Below are 23999 nucleotides of genomic sequence, written 5' to 3' on the forward strand. Positions count from 1 at the left end.
TTAAATAGAACTCAAAAAAACCAAAAACGTGACTCTGCAAAAGACTGAAAATCCACACATAAAAATAACCATGAAATTTGATTTTATTTTCCTTCATTCATAGTCGAGCCCATCCTTGTGTCGAATTCGTTGTTGCACAGTGTTAGTATGCGCTTTGCACTTGTAGCCCAAGCGAAAGACATTTCTATCGAGCAAGTGCCAAGTGGAATTAAAATTAAATTAACTCTTGGCAAAGACATCTTCACATATGACATGATTTCGTACTATAATTATTATAGAAAACATTTTTTTAATACATATATTTTGTTTTATTTTGTTGTTGTTGCTTTTGCTTTCGACATATGCTATAAATGTATTCTAGGGATTTAAAACTTAATGCTTATATGGATGGAATGACGTAACACCAGTTTGTTTGCTTCGTTTGATAAACGTTTCGCAATCAACGTTTATCAGCGCATTAAAAGTGTAAAAAATGTGCTTAAACTACATCATTTAAGAACTATCATTAAATTTAGAACAATAATCGCGAAACGTAAATGATAATAATAATTACTATTAAAAAAAAAAAGGTTTTCAGATACAATTGTGTCTTAAGTGTAGGAAATTTTGGAATAATAATATTACGGTATTTTATTTATTAATGTATTATCATTATCATTATCAATAGTTCAGTCAATGAGTGCGCGTGCTGTAATCTAATAGCACTGTCAAACAAAAATATAAATAATTTTATATATATATATATGTATGTATATAGATCGTGTATAATTAGTCGAGAAATAATTCTTAAGATATATATTTAAATATATATATAAACTTAAGAAAAATAGATTAATTTCTTTTTTTGAGTGTTTCTCTTTTCGAGTCGCAACTATGTAAAAATAGTTTGCGCAGCTCTCTCAGGCAAGGCAAAAGAGCTTCTTCCAGAAAGGCGGCGTGGGCGGCAATGTTGTGGGCACCAAGCCCTCCCAAATGGCTGTATCAAAGACGTCTTTGACTTTGTCCTGCAGCAAAGCAAAACAAAAAGATTTATAAATTAGCAAATGATTTTAGTTAAAAAATATATGTACAATAATATATATAATATAATATATATTTAATATTTAATAATAATAGCAAATATTAAAAAAAATAAGCAAACATTTTTAAGGATACTTTGTAGTGTTGAGATAATTCTAAATATATATAAAAGAGTTGGGCTGAAAACTTCGCAGACTAATGCACAGAGAGCGCTACTTGCATTAAAGCCATAAGATTTTCAGTTAGCCCTAACTTTCAAGTGTTTATCTACGCTATCGGCTTATCAGTTTGTGAGAGAGTGTACTTTGAGTGCCAGATTGTAGAAAATGAATAAAAATGAATTGGAGCAAAATATATATTGTTGAAGATAACTTGATTGATCAATTAATTGATCAATGGAGAAAGAACAACAATGAATTTGACTACGAATTGCTGTTGCATCTTTTGCTTTTCTTCATTTTCAGAGGTCAGCAGAATAATCTATCTACTAAAATAATATATCTGATAAAATAATGAACATCTTTTGACATCATGAATATGAGCTACAAATTACGTAAACGCAATGCAGAAAATGAAAGAAAATTTTTTAATATAATATACTTAAAAAAAAGCTTAAAGACTCGAAAACTTGCAATTAAAATTAAAAGCATTTTTTTTGGATTTATTCAAAAGTGTAAAAATGCACTGCGCATCGTTGTCCCTTTTTGTACAGCGACGAGTCGAAATTTCCCTTGCGTGCTCGGAGTCAGCATTGGCGGCTTCTTGGGGAGCACCGAAAGGTACGAGTGCAATGCACGGCCAATATAAAAAGGTGGCATCCACTTGAAGGAAGTGGTGTGACGGCAGCAGCGAAACCAGCAGAGCTTGAGCCAGCATAGCCAGGCAGGCAGTTGTTACTTTTGCAGTAACCAGCACGAACACCGCACAATTATGATTGTTGTGTGTGTGTGTGTGTGTGGGCGTGTGTCTGCTTGTGGCTATGCGAGGCAAAGTGTGGCACATTACCTCAAAGGCAAACGTCAGGATTCAGCAGAATTTTCCGTTTTTAAGTGTTTGCATACAGACAGCGACAGCCCAAAGGATTTGCTGAATGTGAGTTGTTGTTGGCTTTACTGCTGTTGCTGTTGCTAGTGTTTGTGTTTGTTAGTGTTGGTGTTTTTAGCCGTTGCTGGTGCAATGACTTCCCACAGCATTCGGACTGTCTGCTGTCTGCTGCCTGCTGCCTTCTGCTGTTGCTTTAATTAATATGATGGCGGGCGAAATGCTTAGCCCTACAGCAACGACAGTAGCAACGACAGCGGCAACGGCTATCTAAACATTTCATGTGAACTCACCTGTGTGGCTGAGGAAGTCTCGATGTATTTGGCACCAATTGTTGTTGCCAAGTCCCAGGCGTCTGCATATGAAATTGGTTTCTCGCCATTTGTCTGCTCATCCAAGGGAAAGCGGCACGCCCGAAGCACATATGAAATCAAATAAGAATATCATAAATATTTTAACAATTCGCTGCTCACACACACACACTCGCACACACAGACAAATGAGAATGAAGTCAAGCATGAACTAAGGCGCATAAATAAGCAAAATCAACACGCAGCAAAAAAAAAGAGGAAAAGAAGAAGAGAAGAGAAAGTAAAACTCACCTGCGATTTATTCAACACATTCAAATTGCTCCTCAAGTCGGCCTGGGTGCCCACCAGTATGAGTGCCGCCTTCGTTTTGGCAAATTTGGGAGCCCATTTCGATTTGATGGCCCCGAACGTTTCGGGCTTCACCACCGAGAAGCACAGCAGAAAGACATCGCTATCGGGATAGCTCAGCTCACGCAATGGATCCAACGTGTCCTGGCCGGCGGTATCACAGAGTGTCAAATGCACTGGGCTCTCGTTCACATTGACTTCAACTGCAATTGCATTAAAGAGACGAACAGAGATTAAAACGAGTCTTGGCAAATAAAAAAACCAAGTCAAATCACTCTTGTTGGAACTGTTCGACTAAAAGATACCCTGCAGCCCAACCGATCTGTGTTTTCAAACATTTTGCATTGAAAATGCATTGAAGTTCTTTAGAGTTTGAATCTGACTTTGATTAGTTTGTTGATTTCAAAATTAGCAAATTATAAAATATATATTATAGATTATAGATTATAGATTAAAGATTATAGATTATAGATTAAAGATTATAGATTATAGATTATAGATTATAGATTATAGATTATAGATTATAGATTATAGATTATAGATTATAGATTATAGATTATAGATTATAGATTATAGATTATAGATATAGATTATAGATTATAGATTATAGATTATAGATTATAGATTATAGGATTATAGATTATAGTTATAGATTATAGATTATAGATTATAGATTATAGATTATAGATTATAGATATAGATTATAGATTATAGATTATAGATTATAGATTATAGATTATAGATTATAGATTATAGATTATAGATTATAGATTATAGATTATAGATTATACAATCAGAATATACGGATATATAGTAATACATTTACAATTATAGATTATAGATTATAGATTATAGATTATAGATTATAGATTATAGATTATAGATTATAGATTATAGATTATAGATTATAGATTATAGATTATAGATTATAGATTATAGATTATAGATTATAGATTATAGATTATAGATTATAGATTATAGATTATAGATTATAGATTATAGATTATAGATTATAGATTATAGATTATAGATTATAGATTATAGATTATAGATTATAGATTATAGATTATAGATTATAGATTATAGATTATAGATTATAGATTATAGATTATAGATTATAGATTATAGATTATACAATCAATATACGCGGATATATAGTAATACATATAAATCAATCACTTCGCCAGGCCAATGCAAGACTTAGTCTAAGTAGAAGACATTAATTTTGGTTCGAAAGTCTTTCCACTAGTGCTGGGAGTGCTAAGCTGCAAGCAGACGCTGAGTTATACCCTTACCATACACACGCATGTCACACGAGTCAAAGGCAGTTTCAGTAATTTAATTACAGGCTACACATGAGGTCCGATTGCATAATATTTAAAAGCCGTGCGTTCATTCAAGGTACATTTTTCAGGTGCATTTATTTTTGATTGATTTTCAGTTGGAATTTAATTTTAAAAGCTCCCCAACCCATGACCCATGACTTGCCGCACATTTTTGGCATCGCATACTTCTCAGCGCAAACACGCATACATATATATATACATGCATATATACATATATACTTTTACATACATATATACATTTATATGTATATATATATATATTGACTAATACGCCCTATGACCCACCCAAACACTAACCTACTGAGAGCCAACTATGCCAGGCATTCACCTAAGCCATTGTGCTGCACTTAACTTTAGACAGACCTGCTGCCAAAACCTTTGGCTAACATATTCGGACCGCATCCCAGACATCGCAACGAAGAATGCTGATAAACTATTGAAGACCCCAAAATGCTTTTAGCCCTTGCACACACACGCACGCACACACGCACACACGCACCCACATGTAATCGCAAGTGGTATGCATTGCATGACATTTTCAAAAGTATTTCCCATAATATTTTACTGAAGAAGAAGAAGAAGAAAAGCATCTTCGAAATGCAAAACATTAAATTCTCTTGTCGAAATTTAAGCGAAAACACTTCGATTTAGGAAAATAAAAATATGAACTATTCAATTTACTTAGCTTATACCGAGCTTGCATCCATACAATCTTTGGCTCTTCTATAATTTGGTATTTGATATAGAAGTACAGAAAGGTTAAAGGTCAATTATGTCCAATCGCATATAGCTGATTCGATGTCACTGTTTGAGGATGCACATGCAAATAAGAGCAGATCTACGGCATGTAACGATGGAACCTCTGTGCATAGGCAACACATGTTAGCTACTTAGAATAAGACTGGAAGTGGATGTCATATATTCTCATGAGATTTCATGATTGTAAAGGTTTAACTTAGCCCCAATCGGGCACAAGCTGTGTCATTAATTTGACAATTCATTAAGCATTTCGCATATAGTGCTCTATACAACTAGGAACTATGGATTACATTATATGGCCGATGCTGCTGCTAAGCCAAAAGAGCTGCAATTATGTTGCCCACTTTTAGTCAACCTTCAGCCATGTTCCGCCAAGCAGGCTGCACGTCAAATATATCGAAAGCAGTTCGAAAGATGCAAATACATTTGAACACAAGTAAAACATACTCTGGATCGTGTGTGTATTTTGCTGACATGTTTATGGTCATTGCTCCGCTGCTGCTTGGTCTTCTCTATTTTTGTGTATTTGCTCCACAACACATGCATGATTAAGTATGCAGCTATGTAGCTGCGGTTGCAGCAGCTACATCTGCAATTTGGTAGCATGTTGCAAGTTATTTGTTTGCCACGAGAAATGTTGTTTGAAATGCAAATGCGTCCAGCTCGAATGGGATTTTGTATGAGCCGAAAATATGCATTGCCTTCGGCTACTCGGCGACTCGACTGCTCGACGACGCTTACAACTTTAAAGCTTGATTAGTGCAGATTTATGTAGTTCGGCAGGCAAGCCGCTTGCCACCTAAAAGTATGCAACATATTCAGCTGGACGCCATTTTCTTTTTAATTGGTTTCAGCATGCTAGCACGTGGGTGTCTGTGTGTGTGTGTGTGTGTGTGCCGCGCTCTGCTTGCACTGGCAACAATTATGATGAGCCAGTGGCAAGTGAATTAGCAGCGCATGGTAACCATGCCCACACACCCAATTGCGTATTATGCGCTTCTCTGCGTCTGCCTCGCTCTCGCTCTCTCTCTCTCTCTCTCTTGCTTTCTCTCTGTGTGTGTTTAACATGAAAGCATTTCATTCATATTTTAAGCGCGTGCAATATGATTTCAATTGCGACAGAAAATGCTGCCCTCAACCAGACAGAGCATGGGAGAGAGCAAGAGAGAGATAGTTAGAGCGAGAGCGAATGCATTTTAGCTTGTTTCTCATGCGCCGTCGAGCATATCTGACCTCACGTCTTTGGCTAAGCTGGGATCCCAAGCCACACAGTCATTGTGTGTATGTGTAGACCCTATCTAAAAGTTAATCATGACTGCCTTTCAATGCAGCTGCTGCTGCCACCGACGCCGCTGTTGTCGCTGCTGCTGTTTACGCTGCGTAAATAAAGTTGCTGCTACCAGTTTTTAATCAGCAGGTCGCCGAAGGTCGCCCACATGCCTCATGTAAAATAAATTTTATTCTTCAAGCGCATAAATTTCATGAATGCATTTGCAAAGATGCCAACCACAACGAACTACAACTACTCGACTACTCCCAGGGCCAGCCCCAGTCCCAGTCCCAATCCCAGTCTCAGTCCCAGCCGAGCTGACGCTAAGCTTCTGCATCAGGATGAGGCATTGTTTGTTAAGCTAAAGAAAAAGCGCACTCTTATGGCATACTGCAGCTTGCCACAATGCGTTACTGTTGCTGCTCACGCATACCCTGTACTACTAAAGTCCTTATATAGATTTCCGATCGATTTCAGTTACAAAATATGCCAAAAGCTTGGCAACTGCCTTGCCATATTCTGTAAATTTATGATAAGTAACTGGATTTGCTGCCTTTGTTTGGCTTTCAAGCTGGTTAAACTTTAGCTTAAGCCTAGCAACGCGCCACTCTGCGTTACTACAGGGTATTCTCGCAGGTAAAATGCTGAACAATACAGCATAAAAGAGTCATGGACAAACGGTTTTCTTTGCGAACGCCTTTGACTGGTCGGACAAACTTGACTGAAAGCGCTCTGCATTGCTATCTTCTCCAACCAACATCCAACAATTGTTCTCGCACTCGACCTTTGCCGTGTGGCTCTGAAGCATATGTGCAGCTCGACTGCCACTTAATCGAAAATCGGATGAATTTTTATTTTTTCCGCAGCACCTTGGCAATTTCTTAAGTTAAGCACTTGGTGTTGGCGCTGCTCTTGGTGTGGTGTGCTCGGACACACCCTGTAGCTATATACATATATGTATTTATATGCTATAATTTTGATTTGTCTTGCGTTTCACTTCTGCAGCGGCAGCATTTAAGTATTGCATACTTTGGGGGGCATAATTTAGGCTCTTTTATGGCTCAGCTCGGTGGCTTATTAATCGATTATCGATTTCGGTATGCACATAAAAGCAAAATACGACCAAATAAAAGTTGACTTCACGCATTTAACAGCGCCGCTTCGAACAAAAGCGCCACCCAGCGGCCAAATGGCGCATAACAAAGGAAGACAAAGCGTTGTTAGCGGTTGCATAGCTTCTACAGTTAAAACCGTGTATATGTGTGTGTGTGTGTGTGTGTGTTTGTGAGGAGGCCATGTCATTGTGTGTGAAATCGTTTCTTGTCGGCGGTGCCTATTAAAAGCTAGTCAAGCGCTTGGCTGGCTTATTGAAACCTAATTGAGTCAGTCGTTGTCACTCACTCATTCAGTCAGTTTATCAATAGCGCAATAAAATGCTGAGAAATTGGTACAGCTCTCAATTAGCTTTCGGTTTTGTTAGCAGTACTGGATGTGACAAACAATACGACAACGTCTGCAGGCCTTACCCATGGCAGTTGCGTAGTAAGCAAAGGCAAATGTGAAATTGTTTTTGCTACGTACTCAGGGTATTTGCTAGTCGGGCTCTGGCTTGCTCTTGATATTGCTGAACATTGAATATTTGATACATAGCTGCCAATGGTACATTAGTACGATATTCCGTGTTTGGGTAAGACTGCTCTAGTCGAATGTGCTCGACTGGCACATACCCTGTTATAGATACAAAAACTAGACTCACTTTAATATATATACTCAGTGATTCTTAGTTTAAAATCGACTTTAATCGATAGTCATCGAACTATCGATCAGTTATAGATCATAGATGTAGAAACGTACATATAGATCTAAGCTAGATTAATATCTATGACAACGCCCTATTGTTCAGGGTATTTTTCCGTCGTTCACTAACGACGCACGACGCAACTCCTACGTAGTACTTAATTTTGGTAGGTGCAGTTAATTAAAGTAATGAGTTTTGATGGATGGTTATAGCTGCCTCGGCTGCTGCGACAAGTTGTGTGCTCGCTCGCTCCACATCCAAATCCCCATCCATATCCATATCCATCTCCATCTCTATCCTTGTCTCTCCTTCTTTCTAGTAGGTTGGCATTTGATAATTAGTTGAGCTATGTACAAAAGTTAGATGCATATAGGATGTAACTATGCAAAAGCCCTTTGCAAATATGCAAATCACACCGGCGTACATATATGTACGCATGTATGCATGTGTGTGTGCACATACACACATATTATGCAAACTTTCATGCACTCTTGATGCTGAAATTAGAATCCCATCATGAATTTGCGAGTGTTTGCGTAGTGAGTGGCGTGAGTGCGCGTATTCGGCAAATGGCGCACACGGCGTATGCGTAATAAGTGAAGAATCAACACATAAACAAAAGTGGCGCATCATCAAGTGGCGCGATTCCTTGAAGTGTAGCAACAGCATTTCGGATTAATAAAACCATCAAAACCAGGAATAATAAACAATTCTTTGCAAAGTGCTCCTTATGCATGGAAATTAGAATTTTCCTCTCGCTGCCCTTCTGGGAATATAATTCCCTAAATTAAAACATGATTTGATCGGCGAACTGTTTGCCACCCATTTATCTCCGCTTGGGGTAATAAAAATACTCTTTGAGTTAAGAGCCAGAGCTTGAGGAAAACTGAAAGTTGCTTTCGATCGAGGCAGACAGAACTAGATGGACGATCTGGCTATATCTAGTCATATGTTTGCTATATTCAATTCTAGAAACGTCTAAAGCTTAGCTGAGTTCGCATTAAAGCGTCAAGTTTGGGTCTTTATCTGAATCTGAAGGGTGAGCTCAGAATCAGAGCATTGCGGCACAAAATAAGTGCACGCTCATGCAAAATTTATTAGAGTCCGACGTCAAGTGGCAGCTTTGAGTGCCGCATTGGCTCTGGCGTGTATGTGTATGTGTTCGTGCCGCAACATGAGTATTTCTGTATGTGACTGTGTGTTTGTGTGTGTGTGTGGCACAACATAATTCAATCACTTGCAGTGCAAGTGCCTACTAGTTGAGGCCTCAAATGCTAGAAAAGATGGCGGCCACAAAAGGCAAAGGCGCTTGCCATTTTATATGATCCCAGATGCGATGCGCCTGCTCTTGTTGACGCTGCTGCGGTTGTTGCTATTGCTGCTGCTGCTGCTGATGATGATGCTGATGCTGATGCTGCTGCTGCTGCTGTTCTGAATAACCGCAAATTTCAATTTTCCGTTCATTAAAATTCGTGAATAGCACACATGCAGAGCTCAATACACACACGCGCACCATATAACACACACACACACACACACACACACACACAAACACACACATGCACACACACTAACTGACACTCGCATATGGGATGAGAGCGCGCAAATGCGGAAGCAGTGAAAGTCAAATGAAGCTGCCTTCCTGCGCCTGGCTTGCACAGAAGCCGTGGCAAGTGTGGGGCAGCCAGCCTGCAGGCAGTTGAACATCATTTTCGCCTACTTCCGTCAGCTGAGACTGGCCCACAGTCGAATGCCGAGCACGCCGCATCCTTCACACGGAAACTCAGTAAAGATTTCCCAAATTGGTTTTCAACAAAATGAAAAATTCATATACGCGGCAGTCAGGGCAAAAGAAAAAAGAAAAAAAAAGAAGAAAACCAGCCGAAGGTCGTGTTTGGGTTGAAGGTATTTGCTTGCTTGTGTCTTTGAGTGTGTGTGTGTGTGTGTATGTGTGTGTGTATGTATGTTCATCGAAAAATGCCGTTAAGTAAACCTGTTGAAAAGCGCAGTCCACAGGCGGCAGGCTGACTAGCTGACTGGCTGGCTGGCTGGGTGGTTGGGTGTCAGGCAGGCAATCAATATTTTCACAATTTTCACGGGTCTCAACTTACCGTTATAAATATCTGATGCCGTCGGCACATGCTCCGGATTGAATCGGTTCTCCAGATATGACAAGATCAAATTGGTTTTGCCAACAGCGCCATCGCCAACAAGCACGCATTTGACTGAAGGCTGTGTGCCGCGTTTAGCTGGATATGTAAACAGCAGAGGGAGAAAGAGAGAAAGAAAGAGACAATGAGATTATTTGCTTGCAAATTGCAATTAATTAAAAACAAAGTACAACAGAAAGGGAAACAACAAACAGAAAAGCAACAGCAACAAATACAAATGATGGCAATTTGAAAACTTTGCATCACTTTGCACTTGGCGCCACTTTGAATGGCTGTTGGTCGGCCATTGTTGCGATGCAATTCATTGCCGTGTCTTACCTTTGTGCTCGCCATTCGCAGCTGCTGCCGCTGCAAGTGCAACGCTTGGACTTTCCGCTGTCTTCTTCGATTTGCGTTTCCGCAATAAAAACTTTGCACCTTTGCCGCTGTCCGCACTCGTATCGCTCAGCGATTGTTGCTGCAATGAGAAAACAAATTTCGTATTTTATTGAACGAGGCAGACTCGATAAACAGATAATGCAAACGCCCCAGCACCAGCCATCCAAACAACGCCAAAGCGGCGCCAACAAATGGATGAATGCCGCTCCAAACTTGGCATTGACATGACATGAGCTGTCGATGAAGTCAAAGACCATAATCTAGCTAATGAGCGAAGACAAAGCTGCTTGAATTCTGTAACTTCGTAAGGCAAAAACTGGATGCAGCATCTGCCCAAGAAAGTGCAGCAAAGGCATTCGGCCACATCGGTCTAAGTAACAATCTGACTGGCAATGCATAAAGCAACTTTACATACCTGAACCTCAAATAATATTTTTGTATTAATACTTATTAATTAATCTCATCACATGATCATTCTAATTATTATTGAAATGATTCTTTACGCGCTCGAGCTTCGCTGTTTCATCATTTCTCTATTATTTCATAGCTCATTTGACATGTTTCAAACTTTCATGCAGAAAGCCTTAAAGCTTTGTCCTCTTCAAAAACTGCATACATTTCGTGGGAGTTTACTTAATTATCAAATTGTGCACTGATTTGCGCTGGTGTTAGACAACGCTAATTCAATTCCGCTTTGAAGCGTGCCAAATGGCATTGCGTCTGCGAAACAAGCGGAAACAAGCGCACGAGACTGTCAATTAAATAATAAAAGCCATCAGATTGAAACGTTTTCTGCATGTATATGAGGGTGTGTATGTGTGTGTGTATGTATATATATGTGTGTGTGTGTGTGTTTTTCTGTCATTGGGTGTGAACTAATTCCAAGCGCAACACTTTACGCCGCTCGGGCTAATTTAATATGCACATATAAATTAGTCAAGACGACAGACGACGACAGCCAGCCGCAAGGCAATGCAATCTTGACGACAATAGCAACAAGTACCACAACAACAAAAGCAACAACAATAACAACAACAACAGCTATTAGAGACAGGAACATGGCGAAACATTTGACGCATTGCGTATACGACAGCGAGGCAGTTCATATAGAACTCGTACTAAACCTAACTCGTCAGACAATTGTTAAACTTTTGTCTCATCTGGGCTGCTAATTGGTTTAGCAGCAGGAGCAGCCGCAGCCGCAGCCGTCAACACGCCCACAAACAGCAGCTGGAAATCCGAATTAATTAAAATTCAGATTAAAAATAAAAATTCGCTCTGTTCACTGGCATTTGGCAAATGTTTTGATTTATGTGCTTCAGAAACATTTACTTAAGCTAGCGTATTTCATGAAATTAACAGCTGCTGCTAACTGATCAACAATCGCAGCCTGATTTAATAATGGAAATCAAATTGTTGAAACACAAAAAACATTTTCTGGCCAAGTTTATTCAATTAAATTTTATTTAATTAAATTTAGTCGCTTCAATGGTGTCCAGATGATTTTAATTTGAGTGCCACAAATAAATCAATAAACGTTGTTAAAAAAGGTCATGTTCGAAAAAACATATTAAAATTAAGCCAGGCATAAAAAACTAAATTAAATATATTGAAATATTTATTTTAAAAAAAAATTATTTATTATTTATTATTATTTTTTTTCTACTTATTTATTTATTTAAATCGCTTTGAACGGCCATGAGTGAAAAGAATTTGCTGAATTTGTTTATCAAAGACCTGTCCGTGCAGCACTGAAAGTAAGGGACAGTTAAGTAGCTTCATTTATTTAATAATGTTGTACTTTAAGGGCTCATTGCTCGCAGCATAGTACAAACAAAGTGAAGAGAACTCCAAGACTCTAGAGCTTGGGCGGATGTTGAACATTTAATTATGTTAAAGTCCAGATTTAGTTCCGCATTTTTTAAAAAAGCAACAATTTCTCTTTCTTATAAGCAAAGAATAGAATTTGTTGCTTAATCCAATTCTATGCAATTGAAACTTTTATTGATTAAATATTATGCAACTGTTGCATACATTATGAGTACACTACTTAACAATCATTTGTTGTATCAGAGATCTGAATTTGTTTGCGAGCATTTTAGCCCAATTTAGATGCATTTTACAAAAACACTTCACCAACTTGAAGAGAAAGTGTCTTTCGAGTCGTTCTGTCTCTGCATTCAAAGATAAAAGGATTCAGCCTGATAAGCTTACATCATAAAATTGAAATGTGGACGATGAAATTTGATTGTTCAAAAATAAATTGAATTTAATTAAATTATGGTTTTTTTTTTGTGTTTACATTTTAAGCTTCGATATACAGCATTGTTCATAGGAATAGTAGTGCGGCTCAGCTCAAAATGTTTGAACAACATAATTGAGAACAATTTGAAATAAATATTGAGCTTAACATATTTATGCCATGAAAACTGGAAACCATTGAAAATTTATGTAACAGGCAGACGGCAGACGCCAGAAATTATATATATTCTTGATCAAGATGGCAAGCCGAGTCGTATGTGCAGCAGCATCTACAAGAGCTAGAGACTTGGAGGTTCGAGCATAGCACGCGCATATAAGTAATCGATAACTACTTCCGTTATCGATTAAATATGATCGAAATGCAGTTAAGTTATTTATTACATTCTTCTAGAATTATTCTGTTTTGCTTTACAATGCCCAATTTAAAAGTTTAGTTTCATGTTTAACAGAAATGTTAAAGTGCAGTGCGTATATTGTTCTGATAATTGATAGTTAATTAATGCGACTGATTAAACGTTATATCAAATCAATCATTTTACGCTTGCCTCTCACAACAAGAGCTCGGTGTGCCATCATTAGGTGGTCAGGCTTTGACGTCGGCTTAAACAGCATGCAGCCTCAACTGTCTATCCTGCCACCTTGCCGTCGTGTAAGCTCGTTTCCTCCTGTAAATACACTCGTAACTACACAAGTATTTACAGCGCTATCTAAATCAATATCTAAATTGCTGTGCGTCTGCGAGTCTTATTTTGGGAGGCTCTCCCGCAACCGCCCCGCCCTCGCACCCATAACACCACCGCACTCACGCCCTGTTGAAAGGCTGTTGCCTCTCACTCGCTTCAAAGTTGACGGCATTTTCCGCTTGTTAGGCGATAATATCACAAGCCACTGCCAAACGAAATGGCTAAGAAAGTTGGCCCTTACGTGGGCTGAAGTGGCCATTAAGCTTTAAGATGTCCCACCAGATATAGCCAAAAAAAAATATATATTTACACGCATTCATTGCAGAATTTAAGATTACAAAATGATTTGCTCAGTTGAGTTAGAGTTAACTTTGTTAAATTAACCCAAGTTTATGGCTGGACAAATATCACAGAGCTCTGCTAAATGCATTCCTAATAAGTTAATTGAGCCAAATTAATAAGAACAGAGCACTGAAGATATATACTGGCAGTCGGTTGCTCATGCGAGGTACTCCGTGCTGCTGCAGGCTTTGTTCCTATTACCCAGGCAGACAGTCTGTCGTCTACACTTTCAAGTTAAGAGAGATAAATTTATATTTTCGTTCTCATTTATTTGCAATTATAAAGCATCTACCTTTGAGTAAGTCCCACAACTATTTACCTTTAAGACTCACAGACTTATGCTTTCATTCATAAGCCATTTCTCCATAAAACAATATAAAACATATAAAGTTTTAAATAAAATCCTTTAAAATCCAATGCTTTACAAAAACAGGAAATTATCGCTGATTGAGCTATCTTGATAAATATTTTGCCACTTCTGTTTGAAAGCTTTTTACTGCACTCGTTTATAACTTTTTTCTGGCATGGTATACTAGCTTAATTAAGTCTTATTTAAAGTTGGGGTTGACAATGTTGAATAGAAAAAAAAAATAGTATAATTACAGCTCGAATGACATACAAAATATGCAGTATTATATTATATCATATGCAGAACGTGAAGGGTGGACTATACAAACGAAGCACACTGTATATAGAAACGACATTTAGATTAGCATCTCATTTCGATATATATACATATTTATACTTATATACATATACCAGAAAGGAGTGTTTTATCTGTCAGGGCAAAACGTATCAAGAAATATTGAAATATTGAAATATTGTTAGACATTAGAGCAAACAAATTATTCTGTGCCCATTTAAATGTTTATTGACAGAAACTGCACAGAGCGAAACAGTTTTGCAATAACCTATCTAGATTCATTCATGCATTCTTAATGAAAATCTTCTATATACGAGCACGCATACATACATACATATATGTATACATATATACATAAATACATGCATACACAAATACTTACACCAGCCAGCAAGCTTCATTCTATGAACTTTTTATTTTTCTATAATGAAAATACTTTAAGAGTTCCATGTTTAAAATTTTAAAGACGAAAGCCAAAGCGACTTACTACGATTTAGCCACACAGCATCTCAGCTCTTCAATGTATGAATATAGATTGCGTACTTATGATTATTATTGATTTTAAAATTACATTTTGGGCTAGAGACAGAAGCTAAATATGTAAGCCTCAATATTTTAAACAGCCATGGGAAACTTAAGCGACTTGAAACGAAAGTTTATTTTCAGATTTTTGCAAGTTTTTCACTTTGAAAATCGAACAAAACTTTAGCACCTGTGTGTGTGTGTGTGTGTTTTTTTTTTTAAGTAAACTTTTTTGGGTCACGTTGCTGAACAATGCCAATTAGAAGGCTTAGATTCGACAAATTCTGTTATTTAACATGCTGTAATCATATTTGCTGCTACCCATATTTGATATGTTGTTGTTATTGAGGCATATAGCAATTGTTGCTGCCGCGTTGCTTTTGCTGTTGCTGTTGCTGTTGCGTGTTTTGCAACATTGTCGGTAACCTCGTTCGCTTGCAACAACAGAAACGAAATTGAAGTCTATTAAATGGCATGCCACTTATTGCATCATAGAGTTTGCGCTGGGTATACAGTGGAAGTAGACGCAGGGGAGCGTGTGGCAAGGAGACCGCAATACTAAATAGTTGCAGGCAGCAACGACAATAAATGTTGGGCCAAAAAAAAATAAAAACAAAATAAAAATAGACCACAAAATGAGTTTCCTTTTGGCACATTGCAGCCAAAGCCAGACAAACTGACAAACTGGCAAACTGACATATGGACAGGTGGACTGGTGGACAGGTGGACAGGTGGACTGAAGCGGTACGAATGCTGCTGATAGGTGGCATCGCTTGAAATATTATTGCCGACTAATGTTATTATTGTACAAGAGCCGACTTTAGCTAACGTATGTGAAAGCAGAAATTGTTTCATAAGCAAAGCTGAAAACATAGCCAAAACCACAGCACACCGCACACCACACGCAGCCAACCACATGACAAATACCCTATACAAACACACACATATCTCTCTCTCTCTCTGTGTCTGTCTCTCGTTTTCTCTCTCTCTCTCTCTCTATATATATATATACTGACATAAAACAAATATGTGTACATACGTATTTTTGTTGTGCTCGATAATAATTTGTGTATTCCTAGTTGCTATTGTTATTGTGGTCAAGTGCGCCGCAACAGTGTGGCTTGTTAGCATAGATGCCGACTGCAAAATACCCTAGCTTTGCGCACAGGATCTTTTGCAATGAACATAGAAAGCATAGGAATAGTAAATATCCTGAGAAGCCTGAATCTGTTCATGATTCAGTCGTATCTAAAACTCGAATTGCTCGTTCGCTTGTCGAGCTATCTAGATAAAGATAAGATAATTTAAATATTTATTTATATATTGCACAGATTCGTGCCCTTTTTTCAAGTGGCGGTTGCAGCTGCAGCTCTTCAGAAAGTTTTACAAAAGTATAAGCTGACATCTCCTGCTCCGCCTCCTGCCGCGACTCCTGCTGCTGATGCGTGTTATTTAACAATTGTATAAAGCCCTTCGTAAGCACAATAGAGTGCGTGCACATATAATGCGCATTTAGCTAATGCATTTGCTGCCCTTCCAACCATTCGCATTAGAACTTTTTTTTGCCGGGTGACAGGTGACAGGTGACAGGCGACAGGCGAGACGCATATAACACAGCATAATACGTCGTATTTGCTGCAGGTAAAATAGTCCGATTTGGAATTTCGCCATACTTTAACAATTCATTTATTATTTTATCAAAATACTGCAGTTGATTTTATTCCATTTCAGACTATAAATATTAATCAAATAATTTTTGCAGGTTTTCATTGACCGCAAAAACGATTATCATAAATATTATAATTATTATGGCTATTTGCTTACGGTTGAAATGTCAATTTAGTTCACACACCTAATTAGTTATTCTCTCTCTCTTTCGCTCTCTGTCTCTGCCTCTGTGTGCTTGCTCTCCCTCTGTCAGAACCTCTTTCTCGCTCTCGCTGTCTAACCATCTGCACATTTCCGGTGCGCTCACTCAATTTCGACATTAATTTTTCCATCACCTATTGCATGACGGCAATGTCAACTGAAAATGGCTTTTGAAAATGAACAAATTGAAAAACAGGGAATAAATGCAGCAAACTGTTGCTACGTTGCAAGCTGCATACTGCCCAAGCAGAGGGAACGACGCAGACATACCCATCTTGACTCTTATTATATTTAAGTATTTATTTTATTTTATTATTATTTATTTATTGTTATTTAATTATATTAATTAAACAAATTTATTTTATTTTAAGCACGACCCTATATTGACCCTATATTGATAACTTGACAACTTTTATCAGTTAAGCAATCTTATTAAAGATTATGAATATTTTCAATTTAAAATAGTTCCAGTCTTTTCATTTAAAGAAAGGAACAAAATTATACAATTATATTTATATTTTACACAACTCTATTCTGATCTGGGTATTTTCTAGTCGGTTAGTGCTGCCTTTTAACATATTTTACAATTTTTTATTTTTTAAAACTTGGTCACATTTCTCGAGTCCTTCGTGTCGCAAAATTTTACCCATTTTTTTATTATTATTTTCGAGAAATTCTCTATGCGCCACTGTCTGTGTGGGTGTATTCACACACATACACCCATATATATATTTTTATATATGTGGGTGTGTGTACGTCTCCTAAGTATGATTTACATGCCAAACTTTTAATGGCGAAAATTCGTGCACAAAGGAAAAAGTGTCTCAGTGGGGCTTTAGCCATGAAGGTGTTTCAACAGTTAGCTAGCGGTGGGCTACATCTGCATTTAAATATATATATATATATATATATATATATATATATATATATATATATATATATACATATAGACATATCTTTAATATCAGTTGAATTCCATAGTTTTAGATAACCAAAAATAGGAAGTTGTGAAGCCTTTTCTACTTATTTCACATTGAGAAATATGCATTGAACTTAAAATGATATTAAATTTTTTAATATAAAAATTTAATTTTGCTTTGACTGGAAATTCGCTTTGATATGCACACGCAGTTCCCTCTTTCCTTCTCTTCCCCCCTCTCTCTCTCTCACACTCTTAGCGCATTTGATATAAACATTCTTCATTCACGACACAAATATAAATTTTCAAACTTGATTACGGTTTCTTTTTGGACTGAAATATTGTGCACTTTGATGCAATATTTTCACTTTGATTTGTCGTCGTTCAACTAACTTTTCTTATTTTAAATAGTTTTTAAATTAAACATGAAGAGGAAGTTATTATGGCTGTCGTCACTCTCCGCCCGATGTGTTCTGACAAAGTCTGCGTTGCTTTTATTACTTTTTGATTTATGGCATGCTTTACTTGCTTTTCTTGTTGTTGTTAGAAAACTGAAAAGCAAAGAGTTTTTTTGTGTCCAAGTGCTTGACTTGCATTGGTCGTTGCAATAGCTTATACATAAACACACTTACCCACAACAGCAAAAACAACAAGTCATTCATCTAACAATTATTTTAGTCAGCTTTCGTTTCGAGCTTGCGAAAAACTTTTGCACACCGAAAAACGCAAAGGAGAGAGAAAAAAGCGGCCAAGTATTTTAATGGCACCACCTCGGGGCAGGTTGTGGCAAAGGGCTGAGCGCGTGGGCGGCCTCTTGACTTGAGCGAAATTATTAAAAAGTTGCACATTTACGAGCAGCCAACTGGACTTCGGCTCCATCTTCAGCTGCGACTTAAAGTTGCAGAAGGACTCCAGTATCGTTTGACATTGCCTGGCAGCCCGCCGATGGCTTATTTAGTTTAAGACCTACTCACGCACACACACCATCCCGCCCACACACACACACACACACACACATTGTGTGAAAGTTTGTTACGCAAAAAGTTAATGCCAAAAACTTCAACTTACTTTGACTTTCGCTCGCAAACGGAAAATATTTTTTAGCCAGTTGGAAACGCTTGCGACGTTTTTTATTTAATTTTTCCGAGCACAGCAAGCGAGATCAATGGCAAAAGAAGAAAACAAATCGAATGGAGTGCTCGACTAAGAGATATCCTTAGCATATAGTTAAAGTTCGGCATTGAGTCTTTTGATTTATGCATTCTTGAGATATCGAAATTCATTAGGCATATAAATGGGACTAGAGTAAGATGAGCATATAAAGTCTATCTGACATAGGTTCATATGGAAGCTATAGCTATATAACGCATAATTTTATTTGTGGCTCTTCATCGAAGAACATGGCCCATGACCCATGGCCTCTTTAGGCGCAACATACTGGGTATTAAAGGTAGAGTTAAAGGTAGAGTTGTAGGCGACGTTTCCAGTACTTAAAGCAATAAGCGTATTGCTTTAAAAGTAAGCCAGCAATCAATGCAAGTCCATCTGCTACGGATTGTTCTCGTATAATTCAAGCATGCAATTAATATGTTAAGCATATTGTGAGTTGTGCCAGATTGTCGTGGACTGCTTTCATTGTTTGCCCAATTAGAATGTCATCAAATAATTAAAAATCACTCGCTGAGAAATAAGCTCGACGGATATTGATTGGCATAAGTTGCAGATACCGCAGTCTGCTCGATATACAAATCAAATGCGATTGTTGTTTGTTTGTTGGTCGTTGTGCTTTTCTGCTCAATGCGTACAATACGACAATGGACTGCATGTGCGAGGCATTGGCACACGCAACACGTAGCAGGCACAACAGCAACGCAATCTGATATCTGTCGCCGAGTTGTGCGTTAGCTATGTGACTATTACGACAATTGCATTATATATCGCCCTGATGCTGTTACGAACACCCACTTAGCCCAGCAACAATGTCAACGCCCACGCACAGGCACACAGGCAATGACAACAAAGAAAGGTTCTGCTGATTGTTCCTGTTGCTGTTATTGTTGCTGCTGCTGTTGTTGTTGTTCTGGCATGTTATTCTGCTTCTTTTTGTGCAGCTATCAGTTGATTGGGCTCATGCAAAGCCACTGATCAACAAAAGGCCAACAAAATAAACAACAGACAGTCGGCAGAGCTATATGTTTGTCAATATCTCCATTAGGGTTACTCGAAATGTGTGTGGAAAAAATTCCTTAAAACAAATTTTTTATCCTGCAATGGGAAAAAATTCAGCACTTCTTTTAAATAAAATAAAAATCTATCAAAATAAAAATAGTTTATATCCATCAAAACAAAAACGAAATTGAAGCACCCTAATGTACATACGTTTATATACATATGTCTACCGATATATGCAGGCGTCAAAGCGTCATACTATAAAAAAAGCAAAACTATTATGAGAACACCAACTGCAAGTGCTCGACTATGAAATACCCTGACCCAATACTTTTATGCTGCAAAGGTGATATGTGAGGTTATAACTTTAGAAACAAGTTACGCTTCTTAGCCCACCTGGAAGTTTAGCTGAAAGGAGTTCACATAGCTAGAGAAGTCTGGAAAAACAAATTTGCTGTTGTTATTTATGTATATAAGCCGCATTTTCCTCGAGCAAAGCCAATATACCCCGCGGAGTTGTGCACATTTTCCATGTGTCTAAAAAATAAGGCAATTAAATCGGAATATGTCATATGCAACTGGAGCCCAAAAATAAATAGGTTTTGTTTTTTTTTTTTTTTGCACACAATAAATAATAAATGCAATAAGTAAAACAAATATAAATATTAATTTTCGCCCCTAAAAGTGAAAAATGCACAAACAGCGACTGAAAAGATCAAGCAAAACCTTTTTGCGCATCGATTATCGAGTGGATGAAGTGAGGCGGATCACAGCAAAGCCTGTTATGTAAGTTAACATATATATATATTTATAGATTATTATAGATTACAGATTGTTACACATGCTGCCATCAATTTTTTTAACTGGCCTTTCATTTATTCAGGTTTGTAGCGTTGAAATAGCTTTTTTATTGCATACTTTTGGGCATAGTAAAAACAAGACGGAAAATAATAAGAGCGGAATGAACAGGGCAATATGGATGCTGATATAATATAATATAATGTATAATATAATATAAAAAGCTATCTATAAAGATGAGGTGAGAAATAAAGAGAAGGAAAGAAGGAGAAAGAGACTTTAGAGCAAGAGAATCAAAGAGAGTTCTTGGAGTGGGAAAGTAAAAGAAACAGAGAACGAGAAAGAAAACAGAGAGGGAGCGACAGGCAAAGAGACAGAAAGAGAGAGAGCGAACGAGAGAGAAAAATATAAAGACATATAAATTGAAGGAAGAGAGAGAAAGAGAGGGAGAGAGATATTGGAGTAAGAGAAGAGACATGGGAGTAAGATAGAAAACGATAACAAGCGGGAGACGGAGACGGAAGGAGTAAGAAATTGAAAGAGAAATAGAAGGAAAGAGAGAAAGAAGGAGCGAGATAGTGAGAGAGTAAGAGATATAGAAAGAGATAGTAAGTGTGTGAGAGAGAGAGAGAAAAGAAGAAATAGTTATTAAAGCTACTGAAATATAAGAAAAACTGCCAAAGATAGAAAAAAAGAGGCAGAAGGAAAGATTATCACATGGAAGGAAAAGAAAAAGGCAGTTAAAGACATTGGATATATGAGAAACTGTGTAAGCAGAGACCTTTTTAATTAGATGCGGATTAGAATAATATAATATCTATCAAAATCGAATCAGTTAGGAGCTGTCCAACGCCATATGTAGCTGGCAGCGAGTTTTTGCAATCTAAATACACTACTATTCGAGTCAAATTGATTTACTGTGAGCCTTTAAGCGGCTTTCGTTGCTGCCAACTGCGAGTGGCAAATCAACATTGCAAAATGGCAGATTAACTATTCACTGATTACTAACTGACAGCACAACATGCTGCCAATTTGGCCTAGTATATCACAGTCACAGTCACAGTCACAGTCGCAGTTACAGTCACAGATGCTGTCGCTGTCGCTGTCGCCGTCACAGTCTGATCCCCGGTTCGGTTGAGCCGTCATAATTAAAAATTCAGCAAATTACACATGCAATGGCGACAGTGAGCCTCATTGTGAATGGCTCACCCATACCCAGCAGCATCTAGCCGCATCGTCAGCACCGACATCCTTCAAAAATTCCGTCCAGCATCCACGCAGCTTCTGGCTTTGACTGCTCCTGACTAGCACGATGCTGATGCTGATGCTGATGCCGACGACCCCAATTTCGCACTTAACACCACAGTCAACCGCATCAAGCTACTTGCGGCTGTGCGGCACAGCGACACTGATGAAGCCAGCGCCCAAATAACTGTGGAACATTTCCTTCTCGTTTTGCTAAATACTCAGCTAAGCCGTCTATGAACTATCTATGAGCTATCTATAAAGAAATAAACGAAGTTATGCAACCTCCTCTTGGGCCCCTTCGCTTACTTTCAATCGATTGTGAAGAGAGCAACACTTTTGGCAGTTGGCTCCACTGTGCATAACTATTTCTTTATCACTTTCAATGGCCATAAAGTTAATTAAACTTACATTTAGGCATCGTTAATTCTGTGACTACTTTGATATGCAATTTCTGCAATTTCCGTCAATTAATTTCAAGCTCTGACCGGTCTGAATGGGCCGACTTTCAGGTCGTTAGCTGAAACAAGGCAGCATCGCAGCTTACAGCTCACAGCTCAGCGCTCACAGTTCACAGTAGCAAAATAAAAATAAAAAACTTTGACAACGTTGAAAACGTTGACAACGTTGACAACTTTGCCAACGATGACACCTCAAACAGCAGTTAACTGGCCCGTCCGACAGCCCCCGACAAGCTTGATATGTGGCTCCACTGACAGTTAAAGTATTCGCTCAAGAAGTCGTCTGAATTTGAGTGCCTATCGCACTTTAAAAACTAAAAGTGAGTGCTCGGCTTGACTTGGCTCGGCTCTACGGCAGACTGCCAAAATTAAACTTTTTAATCAAATAATGCACAAGAGCAAAGCTTTGGAAAATCGAATGGGTTGTGGACTGAGGAAGGGGGCAGAAGCTGGAGTTTAGCAACTGCCGGTCCGATATATATATTATTAACAATTACAGCATGAAGTGGGGCTAAGCAGTTGCTCGACAGTCTAGCAGCGTCGGAGCCAAAGCTTTGCCTCACTCACGGTCATGTGGCTTACTGGCCGCCTGTCTCAGTATTGGCGCACCACGGCACCACCGTCGCACCACATCAACCACCTGCTTAGATTTGGTCAAGCTGCATCGCTTCGCTGCTCATTGTCTTTGAAGCGTGAGCCTGAGCCAGACAACGACTTCGTCTCTGACTATGCGTCTGGCACTGGCTTCGTTGCCAGACAGAGCGACGCGCAACAACAACAACCCAGCCATGTGGCAATACCAGACATAAACATCAACACCAAACATGACAACAACAGCAACGAACACTCATACTAACGCATTGATTTCAGCAACATTTGCAGCTGCAGCAACAATTTGATTAAAGCTTATCAAGCAAAAATTACATAATTCTTAATTAAATAAAAATAAATATAAAATAAAAATAAAAATATATAAAAAAATATTTCTATATATATTTTAAGCGCTAAATACGTTAGGTCGCTAGTGTGGTCATTTAATTAATTACTAAATTAGGCTTAAACCATTTAAGCCAGATTGTGGCATTAGCGAGCAGTAAACGTAAGCTAGTTGCACATATTGTGCTAAATTCCTGTCACTTTTGATAGGGGACAACTGGCCAAAATATACTAAATTAAATTTAGAAAAGTGAATCTTTAAGAAACTAAACCTAAATTCTAAGTGGGAAAGAGTAGCAACTGCAGCTGCAAAAACTCTTCTAAGATCCATTTCAGTCATATATAGTCAACAGAGTCGATGGAGAAGCAGAGTATTCTGAGTTATCCGGAATTCAGAGAGTTCAGTTAAGTGTGAGACTGAGAATCAGCTCTGACGTGGCCTGTCATTGCCATAGATGTGAGCTGGAAGTCTTAATTCCTTACCACTTGAATCAAATGCAGCTGAGCTGCTGTCGATTTGTGCTCGATCTGTTGACCATTTTCTAGACAGCTTATTTTCTCTTTTGACAGTTGGGTGTTTCAGTTGGCTCGCCTCTGGCATTCATTTCATTATTAATTTACAAAATGTGTTTTAATTTTGCTCAGTGCTCAGCAGGGCTCAGCGTTCAGCTGCTTTCGCGTTTTGCAATCCACATTTTCTTTTCATTT

The 23999-nt window shown here is 38.1% G+C and overlaps 1 protein-coding gene across 3 annotated transcripts in view; it reads right to left on the bottom strand.

Moving 5' to 3' along the window:
- Window positions 1–764: 764 nt before the first annotated feature.
- LOC111603190 overlaps window positions 765–23999 on the bottom strand; it is a 58792-nt gene continuing 35557 nt past the window's right edge. For all 3 annotated transcript variants that reach the window (XM_030223457.1, XM_023320673.2, XM_023320674.2), the window contains 5 exons: window positions 10383–10521; window positions 10005–10142; window positions 2664–2923; window positions 2355–2447; window positions 765–1004 (listed from right to left, as the gene is read on the bottom strand). In XM_030223457.1, the coding sequence (XP_030079317.1) occupies window positions 900–1004; window positions 2355–2447; window positions 2664–2923; window positions 10005–10142; window positions 10383–10521 (735 nt within the window). In that variant the 3' untranslated portion in view covers window positions 765–899. The remainder of the gene's footprint in view (window positions 1005–2354; window positions 2448–2663; window positions 2924–10004; window positions 10143–10382; window positions 10522–23999) is intronic.

Source organism: Drosophila hydei, unplaced genomic scaffold, assembly GCF_003285905.1.
Source record: "Drosophila hydei strain 15085-1641.00,03,60 unplaced genomic scaffold, DhydRS2 tig00000211-arrow-pilon, whole genome shotgun sequence".
Taxonomy (NCBI): domain Eukaryota; kingdom Metazoa; phylum Arthropoda; class Insecta; order Diptera; family Drosophilidae; genus Drosophila; species Drosophila hydei.